The following is a 21,666-nucleotide window of genomic DNA, read 5'->3' as shown; positions in this document are numbered from 1 at the left end:
TCCAAATACCTACTCCAAGTCACCAAAAAAGTTGCTTCTTTTTTTATTTGGTGAGGGCTGACCTTGTAGCAAGCAACAGTTATGGTTCTCCCTCATCTCACATAATAGTGGGTCCACCGTACCAATTTTTGTCCCAATGTCCACATTAACAATGCCTTCCAATCTCTCCACATATCTCTTCAAACACGCTAGAAATTACCATTTTTCATTTTTCACTGCCAATGTAAATGCCTTTGCCCCAATACTTTGATCCTAGACCATAGCTTGTTCTACTTCTGCATATGAATGCAATCAACATGTTTGTAAAACATGGAATTTCTATATGGAGGTCGCCATTATTAATTTATTCAGTAAATAATATGTAAAACCATTTATTAAAAAAGTTATTGTTTTGGAGACTGTATGGACTTAAAAATCTTGGTCTAGAATTGGGTGGGGTGCACCAGGCCTGTGCAGTAGTGCAACGCATGGGCAACGCTTGAGAGCCCCAGTAGCAAGCTACTGTGGTGGACACTCCCCTTCAAGAAATAAATTTAATATCATGTGAGCCAATGGCTCACATATCAGATATTAAACTGATAAGAACAGATACTACACTTGATCTTAGCCAAAAGGCCGAGAAAGGTATGGGTTTATTCCTAAAATGTGCTCTTTTTTATAGTAAGACTGCTTTGAGCTCTTTTCCTGCTTTCATGATGTGGGACTTGATTGTCAAACTCTTATTATGCTTATATTATACATGGCTGGTATAGGAATACAAACATATCTTCTTTAAACAGTTCACAGATAACAAAGTCGATGTCAACAAACACCGTAGTGATGTAGATGATAATGTTTGAAATACTAAAATTTCTGCCTTTAAAGAGCTCACAGCTGGAACAGCTTCTCCGCATATTGGATTTTTTGTTTTGTTTGAATCTAGATTGTTTTTATTTTTATCATGTTTGTATTACAATTTATCTAACTTCAATCACAAAGTTCACAGGCCTATCATACTATCATGGATTTCATGTTGGTATTGAGCTGAAGTTTGAACACTGATTTTGTGTTGGAGATGAGTTTCCTGGCTTCTGACCCGTTGAATTAATGCTCTAATTGAAAGACAACAGAATGGGGACCTGATTTATATTGCTGAAATGACATGACTTATTTACCAAAAAAATTTTAAAAAGTTGATATAAGTAGCATTAGAGGCACAGATGTAGCTCACAATGAATGCAGAGATAATGTATGTCGTGACAAGTAGGAGATATAAATATATAATCAATTTCCAGCTGGGAATTGTAATCGACTTCTAGCTTTTACAGGTCTGGTATAAATGGAGGGTCTAACCTCACCAAACTTTTAAAATTTAGCTCCAATAGTTCATAACTCAAGACATGGGAAAACAAGAATTGAAAGAAGATTGTAAGACTAAAGGCACAGCTTATAATTAATATCACTCACAACAAACTATTTGTTACTAAGAAGCTATAGATAAACATGTCTCTGATCTCTCCTTTACAAAATCCGTACTTTCTTAACAACCCTTCTTTAAGAAATCCAACCTTTTCTAACACCTTTTGAGACCCCTTGTTTTCTACCTCTACCATTGCTTCAATCCTCACCAAATCTGGGAACTCTTTGAACACCTTAGAGACAGCTATCTTCAATGCAGTGGTGACTATCCCTTGCCCCCAGTAATCTGTGCCCACAGCATAACTAATGTGTGCTCTGCATCTGTCATCGCAAGATTCTGGCCTAATTGAAATGTAGCCAATTGAATGATCATCCAACATATGGACTGACGCCAAGGATGGGGTGTGGTAACCTTCTCAAGGTATGTCAATGCTTCTTCCCTAGAGGCGATGGAGTCCCATCTAAGAGGCCGCGTTACTCTATCATCACTAGCCCATTTCAGGAAGTCATCAACATCAGAGACTTGAATGGACGTAGGGAAAGTCATGAGGAATCCATTGAAACTAGTTTGAAATAGTTCCAGGTTCAATTAGATTCATCAAGCATATATATGAGGCATAAGGTGGATTTTTTGTAAAAGCCAAGAACGTCACTGGCCCCACGGCCATGGACTATTAGACATGGTCAATTATGGTTTTCATTATTGAGAAACTGGCCCTAGTAGCGGACCGTTGGACTTTCATTAATTCCAAGACGCAACTAACAATTCTTGATAAGCTGAAAAAAATTGACTGGAAAAATACATCAAGTACTTATGATCATTTCTTAATTTACCTTTGGTAAATATGATATATGATATTGGTAACAAGAAGAACAAGGTTTGGGTATAAATCCTCAACAAATTCGTCAGGTTGACCATATATATTCATTTTTACCATTTCATTCTGTATGAAGGCATACTCTGTCTTTGTGGGTATAAGATATGGTAACAAAACAAAATAACAAACAAAGATATCAAATAAACACATTAAAAATCAAGCCGAGGGTTGGAGAAGGGACAGTTCAAGGCATAAAATCAGTAGATAAAAGACTGTACATGACCATATCCCTAGTCTCACCTTTATTAAAGCTATACTTCCTCAACACACATTCCTTGAGGAAGCCAACTTTTTCTAAGACCCTCTGAGAAGCCTTGTTCTCTAACTCAACCAAACCTTGAAACCTAACCACATCTGGGAATTCTTTTAGCCCTTCACTAATAGCCATCTTCACTGCTCTAGTTGCTATACCATGACCCCAGTACTCAGCAGCTAAGGCATATCCAACATCTGCCCTACACCGGTCATCACCGGAACGTGGCATTATGATAACAAAACCAATTGAACGGTTGTCTATGCATATGGATCTGCAATAAGGGTGTGGAATGCAATAGTCATTGATGTAAGAAACTACTTCTTGCTTGGAGGTGAAGGAGTTCCACCTTGTGAAGCGCGTCACTTTTTCATTGCCACCATACATTAAGAAGTCATCAACATCTGAAATTTTGTATGGACGAAGTGTGATCTTTGAAAGATTAATCTCCATCTCCTTTGACATGTCAAATGGTGGGAACAATAGGTGGTGCTGTTTGTTGAGAAATGGAAGTAATATGTGATTTCGAAAGTTTGCAATACCTACCACAGGATTCTTATAACTTTTCACCTTATCATAAAAAAAACCTAGCTTATTCATTCAACAAACAGGAAAAACTAATTTAATAGCTCAATATGGATATGCTAACCTTGGCTTTCTTAAAGATGTATCAAAGCTCTGACTGTTCCCAACCTACACTACACAATTAATGTAGAAAAAGTTACAAAATGCTTTTTAAAAATTAGCAACAGCTATAGTTGGTGGTTTAATTTAACTCTAAAATAGAAAGAAAAATATTCTCACACTAGTTTACATCCACTATTTCACACAGGCATCTACAATTGATGTAGGAATCTCCACATTTTAGCATATAAAAGTGGTGAAAAAAAACATATATGAAATAGTTGATGTGTGAGAATCAAAACTCTACAATGCACAACTTTTAAAATCGCTTATCTTTCTCTCTCTTTCTGATATAGTTGTATTTTTATTCAGCTTATACAGTTCAAGTAAAATAAACCAATAAAAATAAATCATATCAAACCAACACTAGATAATTGTTCTTCTTGCTGACTCAAAAATTAAAATATAGTGATTATACTTTCATTACTTTGCTGACCTTCTCCCGTTATCTGACAAACCCCAACAACCCCCCAAAAAAAAAAAAGAAGAAGAAGAAGAAAAGCCCTAATGGAATACTTTGACATAATAGTGTACCTCTTATTATGGATCCCAATCCACCGCTCATTTGTGATACACGTAAAGAAGAAAAAAAAAAAAAAAAGAATTATATTTCACTAAATATCTATCTGTCATTGCAAGGAAAACCAAAAACAAAACTCACACAACCAACTTGTGATTCTGAATGATGGTGCATCCAAGGGGAAAACGTTAAAACAACATTGTCTTGAAGGGAAGAAGAACATCAAGATTGGAAATTCAAGGTCCCTACTTGACATGGAAGTTCTGTTTAATATTAATTATACAGTTATAAAAGCTCTATCAGAAAAATAAATTATGGGAATCTAGGCTATTTGATTTGAAAAAGCAGTCGATTGAGTTAGTCATAAACATCACCATATAAATGAACTTTTGTATTACTTTGTTTTCTAGCTTATAAAAAGGAAATGAGGAGTGGTGAAAACCGTGACTACCCTACCTAATTGTGACCATAAGGACCACCAAGCATTTGTTAAGTAACTTTTTTCTTCTATTTAGGAATAATTGAACCCTAGATGCTTCCAATAAAAACTAAAAAAAGAAAAAGAAAAGAAAAGTCAATTGAGTTAAGTAATTGTTTTTCTTTTTATGTAAGAATAATTGAAACCCTTGACGTATCGAATAAAAACAAAAAGAAAAGAAAAGAAAAGAAAAGTCAGTTGAGTTATAAGTTCTTAACTCTCTTTTAAATTAACTTAGTCAGTTGAGTCACAAGAAATTCCCCTACCTACTTCGGTGGAGACAGTGGAAGTGATAGCAGCGAGAAGGGCTCTCTTGTTTGCCAAAGAGCTTGGTTTTGAGAGAGTTTTGGTTGAAGGAGACTCTAAAGTTGTCATCAAAGCCATCAAGGAGAAATCTCTCCTCTCTTTGGATTGGGGCCACATTTTAAGAGACATCCATGCTCTTTCGTATTCCTTTAATAGTATTTCTTTTCTTCATGTAAAGCGCTCGGGTAATAGTATTACTCATCGCCTAGCCTGTAGATCATTTTGTAATCCTCTGTTAGTTTGGATGGAGGAAGTCCCTCTTGACATTATGGATGTTTACAACCATGATCTTGGTCTTATTAATGATTAGCTTCTGCCCTCTCTTGTGGGCTGGTTCCTCAAAAAAAAGAAAAAAAAAGAAGATAAGTCTTATATCTAATATAGTTTATTGTTCATCATGTCTTAGATAAGTCTTCTATCTAGATATGTATAGTTTATTGTGACTCATAGATCAACACCAATACTTTAACGTTCTAGAATTGTGATTTGAGAGCATACCCTTCAAAGTAGTAATTAAAAATCTAGAGCGTGAAAATTGTGGCATTTTATGTTGACTACCAGAAATAAATTATAATTACACCAAACAAACTAGAACTTAACGGACATCAAACCCTCACAAAAGAAAACAAACTTGTGATGCTTCAATCAAATTCAAACTTTCAGACTAGAATTGGGTGGGGTGCGCCAGGCCCGAGCAATAGTGCAACGCATAGGCGACGCTTGAGAGCCCCAGAAGCAAGCTACTGTGGTGGGTTCTCCCCCTCAAGAAATAAATTTAATATCGTGTGGGCCGATGACCCACATATCAGATATTAAACTGATAAGAACAGATACTACACTTGATCTTAGCCAAAAGGCCGAGAAAGGTATGCTTTGCCTATATTCTGATTTTCCCTTTTATACCTCAGCTCTGTTTATCCCTCCTCTCTCTTACACAATGTGGGACTCGGCATTTGAAACCAGCAAGAGTGGAAGCACATCTATTCAATGTATCTCTCTTATGCACTTAACCAGGAAGGTGTCTTAGCATATGCTATTATTTGCAGGCGAAGAGCCATTGCATTTGGTGATAAAATATATTTTACTTAAAATGTAATACAAACTACCTTACAAACTCTTAGAGATAGTAGATAGACTGTATCTCACTTATTTACATGCTCAAAAATAGTAGATTTAGATTTTTATTATTTAGATGGGTAGTAGGCTTTGATATCAGTAACACAAACACAAAGATAAAGACATGGAAATATGGAAGAAGACTGCTTGTTGCATTCATTGGTTTCTTACAAAAGAATTACACTCCTTTTATAGGAGGAGAAATGGAACGAAAGAATATATATATATATATATATATATATGTGTGTGTGTGTGTGTATATATATATATATATATATAGAGAGAGAGAGAGAGAGAGAGAGAGAGAGAGAGGTGTCCCAATAGTTCATGGGCATCTTTGTGTGTGTGTAAGAATATATATATATATATATATATAGAGAGAGAGAGAGAGAGAGAGAGAGAGAGAGAGGTGTCCCAATAGTTCATGGGCATCTGTATTTTTTTCACATAGTATGATTTGGGTAGCACCTTGCTGTTACAATGGTCCACCAAGTTTCACATGTGCAAATCCCATTCCTCCATTTGGTTGATGAGGTTGTAATATTCTTTTTTGTCTAAAGATGACAAAGAGATAAAACTTCTATTTCATTTGCCATTAAAAATAAGTCATACGACACATCAAGAGTTTTTCTTGTGGTCATGTCAAATCTTCAACTTTTTTTACTCGATTTTTAGTTAGACATGTAGTTGATTGGTATTTTGAGTACCATAAAAAAAAAATAATTTCAATATTTTTTATCTTCTAGAAAATGAAATTTTAAATCTAGATTCTGAAAAACACAAAAGAATCATATTATTTGAGAAAGCAAAATCCCTCTTGCTTTGAAGCCACAAATATATCAATTTTCATGGACGATTATTGAAGTCAATAGCCATTGAAGATTAAGAATGGGGAATTATTAACCAATTGATTTTTCAAGCTTTACCAACAAATCAATTGAAGACATGGCCACAAGTTTAGCATGATGGAGAAAAAGTGGTAAAAATTCTTCCAGCCATATCAAATTTGGTTCTTAAAGACAACAAAGGAAGAATAATTTGCTAAAAATGGAATAATTAATAGCAAGGTGCCAACCATATCATACTCTGCAAAAATGATATAGATGCCCATGAATTATTGTACGTATAAAAGTTGTAGATATCCAACCAATGGAGGTAGTATAAACAAAATTATAAAAGTTTTGTAATTCAACTAATACTTTCTGTTATTTCCAACCGAAACATTCAAGGTTTAATTTATCCCTCCCTCTAAGGCCTTTACTACGAAATTATAAAATAAAAATAAAAGTAAATAATACCTCCTCTACCCATATTAGGAGTGACCATAATACCTCCTTTACCCATATGGCTCTGTACCATGAGTGAGGAATTGCAACTTCCTTAAGATAATCAAGTGCATCTTCTCTTGAAGTGTAGTACCTTAGTCTGCTCGTGCGAATGACTTGATCATTGCATGCCAATTCCATGAATTCATCCACATCAGAAAATTGATAGAGGCGTAGTTTGATTTCCATCTGATTATATTAATCTTTATGCATTGTTCTTGTAGCTAACACCGAAACAGTAAAATGATTGCTAAATATTTAGGAAGAAAAATTGATAAGGGCGTAGTTTGGGAACAAAAGCACAAAAATTATAGCTTCAATCATGTTTATCAAAATTAAGGAAAAAGAAAGTCTATGTTCAGCTCTTTCACTTCATACTCATATTCTTTAGAAATGGCAACGGGTCGGGTTCGGAGCGGTCATGACCTGAACCCAGCCCGTTTAATAAATGGGCTTTTTTTAAACCCCAAACTCGGCCCATCGGGCCCTGTTGGGCCATGGTACTTCAGGGCCCATTCTGTGGGCCAATAAAAAAAAATGTTTGCCTGATATTGATTTTCATAGCAACCAAACAGTAGGGGAAAAAAAACACAAGAAAATCTAGATCTAAACAGATCGGAAACTAATAAAAATTGTTATTTTCTTAGCAACTAACAAATTGGAACAAGAATTATAAAAATAACACTTAAACTAGAAAGTACAAATTTGATTACAATAGAAAATACAACAGATCGGAACAAAAACCATTATTTTTCATTACAATATTTTCCCACATCAAAAGTAAAAACAAGAATTAACATATAAACCCTAGGTCCAAACAAGAAGACCCTACAAAATCAAATCAAACAGGCCAATCCTATTCAACAAAAATAGCACTTAAACTAGAAAATACAAATTTGATTCTTTGAACAAAAAGAACGGTTTTCATTGCAAAAGCTTGAGTTCACAACAAGGTGAGGGAGATGAGAGAGTTGTGGCCTTGTGAGGTGGAGGAGGGCTTGTCGAGGTAAGGGAGGAGCAGTGGCGTCTGCAGGTTGTGGCAAGGTGAGGGAGGCAGGGAGGAAAGACCGGCGAGGGGGAGAATGGAGCGGCGTCGGCGAGGTGAGGTATGCAAGGAGCAACGGCGCCGACGAAGTGAGCATCAACGGTCTTGTTCAAGTGAGAGTGAGGGTGAGGGAGAGAATGGGAGGCGGCTTGGCAAGACAGGGAAAGGGTAAGGGTGAATGGATCTGAGGGATTTAGGGTTGGAAAAGTGAGTATTTATACTTAGGGTTTTTTTTATATTATAATTTTTAATATTATATATACGGGTTGGGTTCGGGCTGAGTATGCCTAATACTCGAACCCAACCCAAACTTGCTTCAGGTTTTTTTAATTAAAACTCAAACCCGACCCTAATGTTAAACAGGCCGGGTAAAACTTGACCTATTAGGGTTGGGTTGGGCTGGGTACCTGCGGGTCGGGTACCTTTTGCCATCCCTAATATTCTTTTATGATACTCAAAGACTTTGAAGATTTTCTTATATGCCCAAACTAGTACAATAATGTTACCCATTACAACCACACATCACATGACTTGCCGACACTTCACACAACTCTTTTTAGTGATAAACACAACTTGCATCTAGTGCACTAGAGCATTAGACCCGTATGATACAAATGTTGTGTCTAAAATTTGGCATGTGTCTATATTGTTTTAGATTCAGTGCACTGAACCCAAGTTTTGCCCTTCAGTGACAAAGTAGGAATCTCTCTACCATTAGTTAGAATTCATCTATTGAGTCATCTTCGAAGTTGTTTATTATGATATTCCTCAATAAAAAAAATTTGTTTATTATGATACAAAAGTCAAATTTTAAGTTTTATGGATCAGAATCAGTACATTCCAAATATAACATAGATGTCCTACTAATTTCAGATGATAAGGTTAAATTCTAAGCTTTAGGAACTAAAGCAAATTAAATGTTAAGAATGTGTGGGTTTTCAAATGGCCCAAAGCTGTCTAAAATGCATAAATTATCACACATAAGTTTCATTGTGAAAATACTCTTTGTTGACAAAACAATCTATTCCACTCTCATTTTTTTTTTCTTGCTTTGAATCTTATGTCTTTTATGTGAAGAATCCTATTTTATTTTTGTTTCAACTCTCAACCATGACATTTTTCTATGACAGCGAATACGTTTATGTTAGGTTCTAAATGTTTAGAACAATTGGCAAATCGTGAACACAAACTTGTCTAGATATAGATCTTAGAGTCTATAGGTTTTATTAGACAATGCTCAAGGTGATTCAAGTCAAAATTCAAGAACATACAAGCTGCAGGAAGAAGACTTCATATTCTGCCTGGTTCGATCGATCGAAGAACAGGCTCGATCGATCGAAAATCGTATCTGTAGAATTTTAAGTCGGCCCAAACAGCAGCTTAAGCCCATTAAAGATTAGGGTTTCAGATATAATTCTCCCACTATATAAAGGAAACCCTAAGCCACGTTTTTGAAAGCTTTTGGAGAGAGAGAAGAGAGTGCCTCTTTTGTATCTAGGGTTTTGTACCCAAACCTCTCTAAGGTATTTGTTGCTCATATTGCTGTTTATGTGAATATCTTGTGAGATCATTGAGGAGCTTTCCTTCACATATACTTAGGGTTTCCAAGATTCAAGATAATGTCAAGAACTTGGTAATCATTCAGTTGCAGATTCAAGAACTTAAAGATACACAAGCGGGGGTGCTTGTACTTGATTGAAGAGTCCAAGAAAGAATGAGTCCGTGAATTCGGAGCTTGCATGTGGTCGTGTCAGTAAGTTCTACTGGTGGGTAGCATTAGGAAGTCAAGTGAGGAGCTTGTAGTCCTTCTGTATGAACTTCGATTCTTTCATAGTGGATTCAGGTTTGCCTTGAGGATCGGTGGGTTAAATCCTCCCCAGGTTTTTACCGTGTGGTTTCCTGGGTGATCATATCTTGTGTTATTTATTATTCCGCTGCATTATATTCTTGATATGATTGTTTGATTTTTTTAACCTAGAATTGTTTAATTTGACTAAGTAACAACTTGGCTAATTAACTAGGCTACGCAATCTGGTTGGTTTAAGGGGTCTAAATTTCCAACAGTTTATTTTTCTTCAAATCACATGGATAGATTGATACTTGTGCACACAATGGGAAACATTTTTTTCGTTAATGTGGGGGGTTTAGACTATTTTATTAGGGGTGTATAATACCTTAAAAATAACCACAATTATTGTATATGGTCTCATAACTTGCACCAAAGACCTCAGCATGTAGAGTCATTTACTCATTTTACACATTGCTTGTCACCAAAACTTCTTGACATGGTAAAGTAATCAACTAAGAGCATCCACAGTGGTCCTGCGAAATTCCAAATGTAAGATACATTTGACATTCAGGCCTAAAACGTGCTCAACAACTAGAAGTGGGAAAGTGTAAAAATCCAAAATTTTTTTGGCATAGTGCTACAGTACCATCCCAAAGATAAGATGGTATTGTACTGTAGCGCTTTATTCAAACATTATATTCTATTTTATTCCTCTTTCTCCCTCGTTGCACTGTCTCTTATCTCTCTGTCTCTCACTCACTTTCCTCTCTCTCTCTCTCCCTCTTCTCTACAATCAACGAGGCTCCACCATGATCATCAACCTATGGGTAAGCACCAACAGAGCTCCACATATTTGGTTGTGGGTGGTGATGGGTTTACTAATTAGTTTTGACCGTGGGTTTGGAGCTTAGTTTTGGTGGTGGATTGTGGTGGCCATGGGTGTGGTGGTCTGGTGGTGGCCTGGCGTGGTGTGGGTATTGATTGGTGTGGAGGATCGTGATGGGTCTCTCATGGGGATCGGTGTGGCGTGGAGGATCGTGTGGGTATTTGTTTTGTTTGTGGGTGAAGATCGAGTGGGTTTGTGGTGGGTTAGTGGTGGAGATCGTGGCACATCGGTGGTGGGTCTTGGCACATTGGCGTGGCATTGTGATTGGCTCAGATGGCTTTGTTAATTGGTGGTTTTTTTTTTTTTTAAAACATGGTTTTGCTTTTGGTTTGATGGTTCAGTGGTGGTGCTGAGATGCATGAGGGTGGTAGTGTGTTCATTGTGTTGTTATTTGGAGGCTGTTTGGTGGTGAGAGAGGTAGTGCGTTTACTGTGTTGCTATTTGGAGGTTGTTTGGTGGTGAGAGAGAAATAGTAAAAAAAGAATATTTAAATAAAGGAGCAAAAAATATAGAGTTTAGGAATGTTGGGAGTGTTATAAAATGGTTTGGTATAAACGATAAAGTAGGTTTTAGAGCATTCACATCAGCATGTGTATTTTACACATCTATTTTTACACTAAAAACCTACTTTTTCTATTTTACACATTCACTTTTACAAAACACCTACATCAATTCTTTATTTTACAAGTTATTCCAATAAAATATACATTATACTCTATTTTTTTATTATTTCTCACCAACCAACTCTCTTAAATACGCACCCTCTCTCTCTCTCTCTCTCTCTCTCTCTCTCTCTCTCTCTTTCTCTATACCCATTTTCTGATTTCTCACTCTCTCACTCTCTCTCTCTCTCTCTCTCTCTCCCTCTCTCCATCTCTCTGGCCTTCCTCTTCCAAATCATAAAACGCCATATCTCCGCTCCGCTCCTCTCCGATCCGATCCGCTCCGATCCACCAAATACCATATCTCCGATCTCCGCTTCGATCCACCAAACGCCACATCTCCGATCTACGCTCCACTTCGATCTCCGCTCCGATCCACCAAACACCACATCTCCGATCTTCGCTCCGATCCACGCTCCCCTCCGATCTCTACTCCGATCCACCAAATGCCACATCTCCGATCTACGCTCCGCTCCGCTCCACCAAACGCCACATCTTCGATCTACGCTCCGCTCCATCAACAAGCTCCGATCGTTCCAGTCAAGCTCCGATCAGTATCTTTGTTGTTTGTCTGTGTGGGTTTGCTTGTGTGTGGGTGTGTTTGTGTATCTCGTGTTTTTTTTTTTTTTTTTTTTAAGCAAGTGANATTAAAAAAAAAAAAAAAAAAAAAAAAAAAAAAAAAAAAAAAAAAAAACTCAGGAAGAACATGATGAAAACAAGAACTCCAACCCAGATCAAAGAACTCAAGAACACAAGCTTAAACACAGAATTTTCTTTCTTGACCCGTGACTGCCCAAAAATCACAACCACAAATCCACTGAAATTTGCCACAAAACCATCAACTATCCACCGCAAATCCAAAACAATAAACCCATCCACTACCTACACAAACCCATCGGAGCAAACTACCCCACCCAAATCTTATTAAAAAAAAAAAAAAAAACCCCTTAGCTAGTCTAGGCGCCCTTCCTCTTTGATCTAAGAACGAAACCCATCACCAAACTCCAATTTGTGAACGAATCCCACCACCAAACTCTGATCTGTGCCATCATCGAAATCCAGCCACTGAAACCCACCCCCAAACTTCAATCTAGCCACTAAAACCCACCACCAAACTTCAATCCAGTCACTAACCATTCCCGATCCAGCCACCGAACAATCATGCAACCCATCACCGACCGACCCAAACTTTGATCTGTGTCATCACCAAAACTCCACCACAGATGCCGATCCCCACAAACCCACACCCTCCACCTCACCATGGCAAGTTGGCAACACCATATGCACAGAAACCCACAAAAAAAAATGCAAAAGAGAGAGACCCATTGATTTGAGAGAGGAGCTTGAGGCATATGGGTTTGGGTTTGGGTTTGAGCAAAATCAAGAGATAAAGAGAGTTCAAGAAGGCTAAGCACCAAGATAAAGGGAGAAAGAAGAAAAAGAAGAAGAAAGAGAGAAGAAAAGGAAAGAATTTAAGTGGAGAAACTGAGAGACCGATCTGGGGAAGAAAAAGAAAGAGAAAGAAGAAAACAAAAAAGAAAAAGAAACCCACAAGCACCATTAAGATAAGAGAGTTTTAGAGAGTTGTGATTTGGGATTGTGGTGTTTTGATTTGTATTGGGCTTGATTTTTTGTTTTTAATTTTTTTTATTTAGTTAAAATTAATAAATTAATTTTTTTTAATTTAAATTCTGACGTGGCAATTTTTTAATGCTAAAATAGATTTTTTTTTAATTATTATTTTTCTGTGTCGTCAGCCACGTCAGCATTTTTTGTTAGTTGGGTGACAGTAAGGACTTAAATGTCATGCGTTAATTGGTTTAGGGACTAAAAGTAGTAAAAATAAAATGTAGGTACCAAAATAGAAAAAAGTCAAAATGTAGGAATTAAAAGTGCATTTATGTCTAAAAAAAAAAGTCTTAAATCTCTTTTAAATTAAATTATGCCACAAACTCCGTCATTATGAACATTTATCTAGATAGTTTATTGTGTGGCTCATCTTTCAGTAGATCAACACCAATACTTTGATGTTCTAGAATTGTGACCACACCCTTCAAAGTAGAAATTATAGATCTAGAGCAAGAAATTTATTGCTTTGTTAGAGCACTCACAATAGTGGTGCTATATTGTTGTATTGCTAAATTTTAGCTCATCATACACTAAATTCATGCTCTAGCAGTGGAGCTAAATCTATTTTTTTTAGCTCCACTGCTACAGTGCACATCTATCTCTATAGATGTGTGCACTATTCATGAGAGCTAAAAAAAACATTATTTTATTCTACCAGTAGATTAAAATAATAAAAAGTTTTCTCTCTCTCAGTCATTCCGTGCGTCTCTCTCTCTCTCAGTCACTCTCACCTCTTTGTCTCAATGTCTTCGACACACGCCTCCACCGGCCTCAACATCACCGGCCCAAGCTGACCCACTTTGTCTCAACGTCTCCAACCCACGCCTTTGCTGACCTCAACGTCATTGGCCCAAGTCGACCCAAGCCCTAAGCCACCGATCCACGCCTTCAACCCACGCCTCTGCCCAATCCTCCATCCTAACGCTCACCCAATGCCAATCAGACCCACGCTGACACTATCCTCCCCAAGCCACTGCTGCCGCCCATCTTTCTATTCTCTTTGCTGTGATTGAGTTTTTTTTTTTTTCTTTCTTTTTTTTATAATGTATTTTTATATGGGTTTGGTGCTGGTGGTTGATTTTGGCTATGGTAGTGGTGGTGGATGATTTTAACAGTGGGTTTGTGGATTTTGGTTGTGGTGGTGGTGGATGATTTTGACTTTGGCAGTGGGTTGTGTATTTTGGCTATGAGTTTTGTGGTTTATGGTTGTGGTAGTGGGTTGTGGTTGTCATGGTTGCTTGTCATGGCTAGTGGTTTGTGGTGACTGGTGGTAATGGGGTTATGATTGTGGTTTTGTTTTTTTCTTCTTTTTTTTCTATGTTGTGTTGTGGTTGCCAAATTAAGTAGGGGTGGTTATGGGTGTGGCTAATAGGTGATTGTGATTGGTGCTGTAAATTTTTTTAAGTAACAAAATATATTATTTTATTATAATATTTATATTATTTTATTATGCTGAAAACAAATAAAAAAAAATTATAATTACACCAAACAAACTAGAAATTAATGGACATCAAACCCAAACAGAATATTGCACTAGGAGACAGCTCAACCTAGTAGAACAAACTTGTGACGCTTCGATCAAATTTAAACTTTTAGACTAGAATTGGGTGGGGTGCGCCAGGCCCGAGCAATAGTGCAACGCATGGGCGACGCTTAGGAGCCCCAGTAGCAAGCTACTGTGGTGGGCTCTTCCCCTCAAGAAATAAATTTAATATCGTGTGGGCCGATGACCCACATATCAGATATTAAACTGATAAGAACAGATACTACACTTGATCTTAGCCAAAAGGCCGAGAAAGGTATGCCTTGTCCATCATCTGATTTTCCCTTTTATTTCTCAGCTCTGTATATCTCTCCTCTCTCTTACACGATGTGGGACTCGGCAGTTGAAACCAGCAAGAGTGGAAGCACGTCTATCAATGCATCTCTCTTATGCACTTGACGAGGACGGTGTCTTAGCATGCTATTATTTGCAGGCAAAGAACCTTTGCATTTGGTGATAAAATATATTTTACTTAAAATGTAATACAAACTACCTTACAAACTCTTAGAGATGGTAGATAGACTGCATCTCACTTATTTACATACTCAAAAATAGTAGATTTAGATTTTTATTCCTTGGTTTCTTACAAAAGAATTACACTCCTTTTAGAGGAGGGGAAATGGAACGAAAGAATATATAAGAATAGGTGTCCCAATAATTCTTGGGCATCTATATTTTTTTACATAGTAATCTGGCATGCACCTTGCTGTTACAATGGTCCACCAAGTTTCACATGTGCAAATCTCAACTCTCCATTTGGTTGATGAGGTTGTAATATTCCTTTTCGTCTAAAGATGACAAAGAGATAAGGCTCTAGTTATTATCATCAATCTAACGTAGGACTTCTATGTCCTTCGCTAATAAAAATAAGCCATATGACGCAGCATGAGTTTTTCTTGTGGTAATGTCTTCTAGCAAATCTTCAACTTTTTTTACTTGATTTTTAGTTGGACGTGGAATTGATTGGTATTTGAGTACCCAAAAAAAACAATCTTAAAAAATAAATGTGTCAATATTTTTAACTTTTAGAAAATGAAAATTTAAATCTAGATTTTGAAAAACACAAAAGAATCATGTTATTTGAGAAAGAAAAATGCTTATTCCCTCTTACTTCGAAGCCACAAATATATCAATCTTGATGAAGGATTATTGAAGTGAATAGCTACTATTAATCAAGAAGAATGGTATACTGAAAAGGAAAATGTTTTCTTGCATACTTATATGCGGCAATTGCTGCATAATGGGTTATGTGACAATAAAAAGAAAGTAACAAGTGTTTAAGAGTCCACTTGATTATGTGCACTGCACATAACCCTTGGCACATATTGCCTTCTTTTTGCTGCTACATGACCCGTTATGCAGCAAAACTTTTTCCCTATTGAAAATAAAATGGGGGATCATTAACCAATTGATTTTTCAAGCTTTACCAACAAATCAATTGAAGACATGGCCACAAGTTTAGCATGATGAAAATTCTTCCAGCCGTATCAAATTTGGTTCTTAAAGGCAACAAAGGAAGAAGAATTTGCTGAAAATGGAATAGTTAATTCGGACAAAATTGCTTTTTGCCCCTTTCTGAAAAAAAATCCAGTATTTTGCCCTATTTCTCAAACTAATTAGGGAAATGCCCTTCTTTTAAAAATTGAGTTTCTGAAAATCGATTTAGGCCCTATAGCGCCATTTTTAGGGACCCTATAGTGACATTTTAAGGACCTATTGTGACGTTTTGTAACTTGATTTTCATAAAATCGAGTTATAGGTAGAAAAAAAGAAAAAAAATTGCATGTAACTCGACTTTATGAAAATCGAATTACAAAACGTCACTATAGGTCCTTAAAACGTCACTATAGGGTCCTTAAAAACGCCGCTATAGGGCCTAAATCGATTTTCAGAAACTCGATTTTCAAAATCCCCTCCCGCCACAACAAAAAATAATAATAATAATATAAGAAGAAGAAGAAGAAGAAAAAAGAACTAATGGAATACTTCGACATAATAGTGTACCTCTTATTATGGATCCCAATCCACTGCACATCCGCGATACCCGTAAAGAAGAAAAAAGAATCATATTTCACTAAATATCTGTCTATCATTGCAAGGAAAACCAAAAACAAATGTCACACAACCAACTTGTGATTCTGAACGACGATGCATCCAAGGGGAAAATGTTAAAACAACATTGTTTTGAGGGGAAGAAGAACATCAAGATTGGAAATTCGAGGTCCCTACTTGACGTGAAAGTTCTATTTAATATTAATTATACAATTATAGAAGCTCTATCAGAAAAATAAATTATGGGAATCTAGGCTATTTGATTTGAAAAAGCAGTCAATTGGATTAGTGATAAACAGCACCATATAAAAGAACTTATGTATTACTTTGTTTTCTAGCTTTTAGAAGAAGGAAAAAAAAAAAAGTGGTGAAATCCGTGACTACCCTACCTAATTGTGACCATAAGGACCACCAAGCATTTGTTAAGTAACTTTTTTCTTCTATTTAGGAATAATTATTGAACTCTAGATGCTTCCAATAAAAACATTAAAAAAAAATGTGTAAATGTACTTTTAGTTCCTACATTTTGACTTTTTTCCATTTTGGTCTCTACATTTTATTTTTATCACTTTTAGTGAGTCTTTTGACTAAATATTGCTAAATTTAAAACATAATTGTGTTATAGGTACTGTTATTAGATATTTCGGGAAATAAGGAGAGAGATTGAATTTCGGCAACAGTGTTGCCGAAATTCAAGAAAAAGTAGGAGAGAGAATGAGAAAAAGGGAGGAAAGAGAAAAATTTGAATTTCGGCAACAGTGTTGCCGTAATTCATCTGCCCAATTTTCCTCACCTGCCCGGATGTGTGAGTGTGAGAAGTGCAATGAGTGAGTGCCAAGAAAAAAAAAAGTAATTGTGGCAATGGTATTGCCGAAAATGGTAGGGGAAAAAAAAAAGTGAATGCCAAAATTTGGAGAAGAATTAAAGAAAAATATAATGTGCTACGTACACAATATTTTTACAATATTTTCACAATAAATCACAAGTAACTAATTATTATTATTTCAAATTTAAATATAACATTGAGATTACTATTTTAATCTAACAATAACAATAAGTAACAACCTGATACTTAGAATTTATTGTAAAAATGTTATAAAAATTGTATGCACTTATCATTTCTTAAAAAAAAAAAAGTGTAATGGATTTGTCGAAAATGGAAAAAAAAAAAAAAACTTTTTTTCCCAATTGTGGCAATGGTATTTTCGAAATTGTGGGGAAAAATTTTTTTCCCCACAATTTTGGCAATACCATTGCCACAATTAAAAAAAAAATTAAAAAATTTTTTTTTTTCCCAATTGTGGCAATGGCATTGCCGAAATTGTGGGGAAATTTTTCCCCACAATTTCGGCAATGNATATTTTTCTTTAATTCTTTCCCAAATTTTGGCATTCACTTTTTTTCCCCCCTACCATTTTCGGCAATACTATTGCCACAATTACTTTTTTTTTTTTTTTGGCACTCACTCATTGCACTTCTCACACTCACACATCCGGGCAGGTGAGGAAAATTGGGCAGATGAATTACGGCAACACTGTTGCTGAAATTCAAGTTTTTCTCTTTCCTCCCTTTTTCTCATTCTCTCTTCTACTTTTTCTTGAATTTCGGCAACACTGTTGCCGAAATTCAATTTCTCTCCTCATTCTCCTAAATAACTTGTAACAGTACCTATAACGCAAATATGTTTTAAATTTAGCAATATTTAGCCAAAAGACTCACTTTTAGTTCCTAAACCAATTAACGCGTGATATTTAAGTCCTTATCGTCACCTAACTAACAGAAAATGGTAACGTGGCTGACAGCACGGTAAAATAATAATTAAAAAAAATCTATTTTAGCATTAAAAAATTGCCACGTCAGAATTTAAATTAAAAAAAATTATTAATTTTAACTAAATGAAAATTTAAAAAAAAAAAAGAAAGAAAAAAACTCGGGAAGAACATGATGAAAACAAGAACTCCAATCTAGATCAAAGAACTCAAGAACACAAGCTTAAACACAAAATTTTCTTTCTTGACCCGTGACTACCCAAAAATCACAACCACAAATCCATTGAAATCCGCTACAAAACCATCAACTATCCACTGCAAATCCAAAACAATAAACCCATCCACTACCTACACAAACCCACCGGAGCAAACTACCCCACCCAAATCTTATTAAAAAAAAAAAAAAAAAAACCCTCAGCTAGTCTAGGCGCCATTCCTCTTTGATCTAAGAACGAAACCCATCACCAAACTCCAATTTGTGAACGAATCCCACCACTAAACTCTGATCTGTGCCATCATCAAAATCCAGCCACTGAAATCCACCCCCAAACTTCAATCTAGCCACTGAAACCCACTACCAAACTTCAATCCAGTCACTAACCATTACCGATCCAGTCACCGAACAATCATGCAACCCATCACCGACCGACCCAAACTCTGATCTGTGTCATCACCAAAACTCCACCACAGACGCTGATCACCACAAACCCACACCCTCCACCACGCCGATCCACAAACTCAGACCTCCACCACGCCGATCCCCACAAACCCACACCCTCCACCTCACCATGGCAAGTTGGCAACACCATATGCACAGAAACCCACAAAAAAAATGCCAAAGAGAGAGGCCCATTGATTTGAGAGAGGAGCTTGAGGCATATGGGTTTGGGTTTGGGTTTGAGCAAAGTCAAGAGATAAAGAGAGTTCAAGAAGGCTAAGCACCAAGATAAAGGGAGAAAGAAGAAAAAGAAGAAGAAAGAGAGAAGAAAAGGAAAGAATGTAAGTGGAGAAACTGAGAGACTGATCTGGGGAAGAAAAAGAAAGAGAAAGAAGAAAACAAAAAAGAAAAAGAAACCCACAAGCACCGTTAAGATAGGAGAGTTTCAGAGAGTTGTGATTTGGGATTGTGGTGTTTTGATCTGTATTGGGCTTGATTTTTTGTTTTTAATTTTTTTTATTTAGTTAAAATTAATAAATTAATTTTTTTAATTTAAATTCTGACGTGGAAATTTTTTAATGCTAAAATAGATTTTTTTTAATTATTATTTTTCTGTGCCGTCAGCCACATCAGCATTTTTTGTTAGTTGGGTGACGGTAAAGACTTAAATGTCATGCGTCAATTGGTTTAGGGTTTAGGGACTAAAAGTGGTAAAAATAAAATGTAGGGACCAAAATAGAAAAAAGTCAAAATGTAAGAACTAAAAATGCATTTACGCCTAAAAAAAAAATCTTAAATCTCTTTTAAATTAAATTATGCCACAAACTCCGTCATTATGAACATTTATCTAGATAGTTTATTGTGTGGCTCATCTTTCAGTAGATCAACACCAATACTTTGACGTTCTAGAATTGTGACCACACCCTTCAAAGTAGAAATTATAGATCTAGAGCATGAAATTTATTGCTTTGTTAGAGCACTCACAGAAATGGTGTTATATTGTTGTATTGCTAAATTTTAGCTCCTCATACACTAAATTCATGCTCCAGCAGTGGAGCTAAATCTATTTTTTTTAGCTCCACTGCTACAGTGATAGATGTGCACTATTCATGAGAGCTAAAAAAAAACATTATTTTATTCTACTAGTAGATTAAAATAATAAAAAGTTTTCTCTCTCTCAGTCACTCTGTGTGTGTGTGTCTCTCTCTCAGTCACTCTCACCTCTCTGTCTCAACGTCTCCGACGCACACCTCCGCCGGCCTCAACATCACTGGCCCAAGCCGACCCACTTTGTCTCAACATCTCCGACCCATGCCTCTGCCGACCTCAACGTCACCGACCCAAGTCGACCCAAGCCCTAAGCCATCGATCCACGCCTTCGACCCACGCCTCCGCCCAATCCTCCATCCCAACGCTCACCCAATGCCGATCAGACCCACGCTGACACTATCCTCCCCAAGCCACTGCTGCCGCCCATCTTTCTATTTTCTTTGCTGTGATTGAGTTTTTTTTTTTTTTTCTTTCTTTCTTTTTTTTTAATGTATTTTTATATGGTTTGGTGGTGGTGGATGATTTTGGCTTTGGCAGTGGGTTGTGTAGCTATGACTTTTGTGGTTTATGGTTGTGGTAGTGGGTTGTGGTTGTCATGGCTAGTGATTTGTGGTGACTGGTGGTGATGCTAAAGTAGAGTGGTGGTGGTTGTGAGTGTGGCTGATAGGTGATTGTCGTTGGTGCTGTAAATTTTTTTAAGTAATAAAATATATTATTTTTTTGTGTTAAAAAAAAAATTATAAATACACCAAACAAACTAGAAATTAATGAACATCAAACCCAAACAGAATATTGCACTAGGAGACAGCTCAGCCTAGTACAACAAACTTGTGACGCTTCCATCAAATTCAAACTTTTAAACTAGAATTGGGTGGGGTGCGCCAGGCCCGAGCAATAGTGCAACGCCTGGGCGACGCTTAAGAGCCCCAGTAGCAAGCTACTGTGGTGGGCTCTTCCCCTCAAGAAATAAATTTAATATCGTGTGGGCCGATGACCCACATATCAGATATTAAACTGATAAGAACAGATACTACACTTGATCTTAGCCAAAAGGCCGAGAAAGGTATGCTTTGTCCACCATCTGATTTTCCCTTTTATTTCTCAGCTTTGTGTATCTCTCCTCTCTCTTACACGATGTGGGACTCGGCAGTTGAAACCAGCAAGAGTGGAAGCACGTCTATCAATGCATCTCTCTTATGCACTTAACGAGGACGGTGTCTTAGCGTGCAGGCAAAGAACCTTTGCATTTGGTGATAAAATATATTTTACTTAAAATGTAATACAAACTACCTTACAAACTCTTAGAGATGGCAGATAGACTGCATCTCACTTATTTACATACTCAAAAATAGTAGATTTAGATTTTTATTCCTTGGTTTCGTACAAAAGAATTACACCCCTTTTAGAGGAGGGGAAATGGAACGAAAGAATATATAAGAATAGGTGTCCCAATAATTCTTGGGCATCTATATTTTTTTACATAGTAATCTGGCTTGCACCTTGCTGTTACAATGGTCCACCAAATTTCACATGTGCAAATCTCAACTCTCCATTTGGTTGATGAGGTTGTAATATTCTTTTTCGTCTAAAGATAACAAAGAGATAAGGCTCTAATTATTATCATC

The 21,666-nt window shown here is 36.5% G+C and overlaps 1 protein-coding gene, 4 non-coding genes and 1 pseudogene across 5 annotated transcripts; all 6 read right to left on the bottom strand.

The window, feature by feature from the left end:
• Positions 1–432: 432 nt before the first annotated feature.
• On the bottom strand, positions 433–628 carry LOC111987493 (U2 spliceosomal RNA). Its single transcript, XR_002880299.2, has one exon. It is a non-coding gene; the product is annotated as a U2 spliceosomal RNA (small nuclear RNA).
• A 624-nt stretch (positions 629–1,252) lies between these two features.
• On the bottom strand, positions 1,253–1,956 carry LOC111987460 (uncharacterized; annotated as a pseudogene).
• Positions 1,957–2,412: 456 nt separating this feature from the next.
• LOC111987459 (uncharacterized) lies at positions 2,413–16,641 on the bottom strand. The gene is made up of 3 exons (XM_024019178.2): positions 16,517–16,641; positions 3,179–3,222; positions 2,413–3,071 (listed from the first exon to the last, which is right to left on the bottom strand). The coding sequence occupies exon 3, from the start codon at positions 2,992–2,994 to the stop codon at positions 2,461–2,463; it is 534 nt and encodes a 177-aa protein (XP_023874946.2). The 5' UTR covers positions 2,995–3,071; positions 3,179–3,222; positions 16,517–16,641; the 3' UTR covers positions 2,413–2,460.
• On the bottom strand, positions 5,192–5,387 carry LOC111987490 (U2 spliceosomal RNA). The gene has a single exon (XR_002880296.2). It is a non-coding gene; the product is annotated as a U2 spliceosomal RNA (small nuclear RNA).
• On the bottom strand, positions 14,577–14,772 carry LOC112034567 (U2 spliceosomal RNA). The gene has a single exon (XR_002885383.1). It is a non-coding gene; the product is annotated as a U2 spliceosomal RNA (small nuclear RNA).
• A 4,271-nt stretch (positions 16,642–20,912) lies between the features above and the next one.
• LOC111987498 (U2 spliceosomal RNA) lies at positions 20,913–21,108 on the bottom strand. The gene has a single exon (XR_002880302.1). It is a non-coding gene; the product is annotated as a U2 spliceosomal RNA (small nuclear RNA).
• Between the last annotated feature and the right edge of the window lie 558 nt (positions 21,109–21,666).

The sequence above is a fragment of the Quercus suber genome, unplaced genomic scaffold (genome assembly GCF_002906115.3).
Source record: "Quercus suber isolate HL8 unplaced genomic scaffold, Cork oak 2.0 scaffold_612, whole genome shotgun sequence".
Taxonomy (NCBI): Eukaryota; Viridiplantae; Streptophyta; class Magnoliopsida; order Fagales; family Fagaceae; genus Quercus; species Quercus suber.
Note: the sequence above shows the minus strand (reverse complement) of the source record. Positions and strands in the feature narration are given on the sequence as shown.

Bases quoted from the DNA above. Each gene is read 5' to 3' on its own strand.
- LOC111987459 (XM_024019178.2), bottom strand. From the start codon at position 2,994: ATGTCAAAGGAGATGGAGATTAATCTTTCAAAGATCACACTTCGTCCA.